The following is a 3,656-nucleotide window of genomic DNA, read 5'->3' on the forward strand; positions in this document are numbered from 1 at the left end:
GCATAGAGGAGAAACAATAATGTACAGTATGTGAAAAATAATGTGATTTTTGAACCTTAAACGCATAAACACATTTCATTACAGCAAATACACAAAATAAGGTTCTTTTTAGCAACATCATATGACCCCTTTAAGGTAATTAAAGTAAGGTCAGCTATCAATCAGCTATCTTATATCAAGTGTACCATACCAATGAAATATATATATATATATATATATATATATATTCTCTTCAGGTTTATAAAGAAACCCAAATGAAGGCACAACTTAAATGTCTACAAAAGTAATTTCAAGCATTTAAGCATAAACTTTTATGTATAAAACAAATTCAGTTAGGAGTGTCAGACTGGTAATACAAATTGTTAAGATGAAGTGGCCAAAAGGGTAAATTCATTACTACTCCAAAGTGAGACAGTCCCATTATAATATGCGTACAAGCTTACAGTTAATTAAAATCAACATACGTTAGAGAGAAAGAAGGATGTCTTACATTGATTATCCACTAAAACTGATGAACAAAGGCTCTTTCAATTTTCTACAATAAACAGGCCCACATCCAAGTACAACTAAATGAAGACAAAAACAATAGAAGAGGTCTAGACTCTACGTTTTATAAATCTATGGACAAAAACCAAGAGGCCCTTAAATCAAAACAGAACCAGAAGCCTAATCAACATGAAAATAATAATAATAATAAAAATAATAATCTTTATTTTCTATATTTTTTAATTAAATGTTACATCACAAAGCGCATTACATGAACAAATAAAACAACAAAATACACCATACGAAAAAAATTATAAAATAAGCAAGAAGATGAGAAATGCATTCAAAACATTTACAAATAAATTAATATAAAATGAATACAAAAATTCAAGTAAAAGCTACCCTAAATAAATGAGTTTTAAGATGAGATTAAAAAATGCTAAGGGATTTTGCTTGCTTTGTCTCAATAGGTAAAGAGTTCCATAGTTCAAATCACAGGTTATATAAAATTGCTTAGCATGAAAATAAGTTAAAATAAGTTAAATGAAACAAAGACTGCTGTCTTAGTAAGTAAAGATATAATCCATTGTAGGAATAAAAATTTCACTTACTTAAGCCCTGGAATGTCCAATATATTTGTGAGGCCTGTCCAGTTTATGTCCAAAAGCTGAATGAAAAAGAGAGAATCAAGCATATACTTAAACACACTGCTAACATAGAGAATATACAGGTATATCTGTTTAGAGGAGAAAAACGAGCACAAACCAGATAACGCAAAAAGACAAACAATAAAATATGTCTGAACATGCCTGAGGCAGTAATTTAATATCAATATGGATGCCAAGTTCCACTCTAAAGCCAGCACATATATAACAATACTATGTACTGTTTGTTACTGTGGTGAAACCAATCAGTGTCCCAGTGTGCCAGAACTTAAACAAGAAAGAAAGAGCGAAGGATAGAAGAAAATGAAGCACAGAAATAGAAACCATCCATTAAAACAGAGATAAATGCAATATAAAAATGTTCTCTTAGCCTCTTTCCCTCTGTGAATTTGTTTCAGCGTCGACCACACTGCAGAGGAATATATGAAGAGAGCCCACCTCTCAGTGCATCACAAACTACAGTAAGACCGCAGGACACTGGACACCTCACACAGGACTCAAAACTCATTCAGTTTTCCAACACCTTCCTCATTCAAGCCTTCATTCAGGAACAGCAGCAGAAAGTGAGCTAGAATCAGGCTGAGCTGTGATAACCTGCTGTGAAATTAGCCCTGCTACTAATCTGGTACTGAAAGACTGCAGAATCTGGGTCAGTGACGTTGACTGGCTGCCACTGCTACACGCACATGGTAAAGCTGTTAAGATCATTTTATGCTGTGTAGCAAACCTTTAAATAGAATCTCAATCATTCAGTTTTGCAAAAGACAAATGTCTTTAATAACTTTCTCTTCCTTTACAACGTTTTCTTCCAGTTATACAGCAACTATGCATCAGTTGTACTCCCCAAAGTTCTTAAATGTGTTATTGCCGTTGGATCTGCTGAACTGATTGTGGATACCCTCCCTCGATTAACTATCCTCATATCAAATGTGTCTCAAAAAATGATCAAATATCCTTCATAGGCCACTAAAGTGGACTTCATGGAGTGTGAGGAAAAATATATAGTTGGTCAAGGATGATCTTTAAAGCAATAGATCTTGGTGGTTTTATGAGCACATTAAAGGGATAGTTCTGTCAAAATTCTGAAAATTCTGTCATCAACCTTCAAGGATTAGTTCACTTCAAGAATAAACATTTCCTGATAGTTTACTCACCCCCATGTCATCCAAGATGTTCATGTCTTTCTTTCTTCAGTCGCAAAGAAATGAAAGTCTTTGAGGAAAACATTCCAGGATTTTTCTCCATACAATGGACTTCAATGGTGGCCAACGGGCTGAAGCTCTAAATTGCAGTTTCAATGCAGCTTCAAAGGGCTCTAAACGATCCCAGGTGAGGAATATAGGTCTTATGTAGTGAAACAAACAATTTTATAATAATAAACAATTAAAAAGTAAAAATGTATATACTTTTTAACCACAAATGCACGTCTTGCACTAGCTCCCCCATTGTGTATCCGCAACTTCACACATTAAGTAATCATGTTGGAAAGGTCGCGTGCGGTTAGTTCTTCGTCTATGTACTCCGGTTCAAAAAGGTAGAGTAGGGTGAAAAACGTAATCTCATTTTCTCCTCCAACTTCAAAATCATCCGACATCGTTGTTTTACCTTTTTTTGTAAAAGACATTTGACTTTCTATGCACATTTGTTTGTAAAAAATAAAGGGCTAGAGCCCTTTGAAGCTGCATTGAAACTGCAATTTGGAGCCCGTTGGCCACCATTGAAGTCTATTATATGGAGAAAAATCCTGGAATGTTTTCCTCAATTCTCATGCTAAACTTGGCTAAAGCTTCAAAAAAATGAGTTGGATGAATGATGGAGTACTTCTGTGCCAAATACACTCCTTCAGGCTTCGTATAAGTTTCAGAAAGTTTTTCTCGAGTATGGCCCTGCATGACGTGACAAAGAGTGGAATTCCTTGTATGGGCACTTCTCCCGGAAGAGTGCGCGCACATAGCAAATAGAGCGCGAACAAGAGCAGCCCATCAACGTGCTTCATTCGGGTCACAGAAGTCGTCGGCAGCGCTGCACAGGACTTGCATGAGAAGAATGTCTCCAAAGAAGAGCGTTTTTGGATGTGAGGGAAAGATAACCCAGCATTTTGTGAACAGTGGATGCAGTTTGTTTTTCCGGGACAGCAACAGTTTCGCAAGTGTGTTTGTTTGTTCCCGTCATTTCAGTGACAAATGTTTTATAAACAAGGCCCAGTTCGACGCTGGATTTGCACATCATTTGATATTGAAAGATGGAGTGGTCCCAGTACTAAAAGATCCCTGTCACGAGCTGGAACCGCAGGCGGTAAGTAAAACTGCATCAAATTTCTGTTTTGTTGCCAATCTGTGGGTAAGGGCTCTTAAGTGTTTGACTCTTTAGCTCCACCCACAGCACGCCTCCAGGAGCTCGGCTGTTTTTAGAGAGAAGCGTAAAATCTTTAAAAAAAAATTTATATATATATATATATATATATATATATATATATATATATATATATATATATATATATATATA

General features: G+C 35.7%; 1 protein-coding gene across 1 annotated transcript in view; it reads right to left on the reverse strand.

The window, feature by feature from the left end:
* Positions 1 to 3,656, reverse strand: part of LOC107556060 (extended synaptotagmin-2-A-like) — a 30,463-nt gene that overhangs the window by 19,082 nt on the left and 7,725 nt on the right. The window contains exon 7 of the mRNA XM_016239050.1: positions 1,098 to 1,153. Within this exon, the coding sequence (XP_016094536.1) occupies positions 1,098 to 1,153 (56 nt within the window). The remainder of the gene's footprint in view (positions 1 to 1,097; positions 1,154 to 3,656) is intronic.

The sequence above is a fragment of the Sinocyclocheilus grahami genome, unplaced genomic scaffold, assembly GCF_001515645.1.
Source record: "Sinocyclocheilus grahami isolate Dianchi unplaced genomic scaffold, SAMN03320097.WGS_v1.1 scaffold554.1, whole genome shotgun sequence".
Lineage (NCBI taxonomy): Eukaryota > Metazoa > Chordata > Actinopteri > Cypriniformes > Cyprinidae > Sinocyclocheilus > Sinocyclocheilus grahami.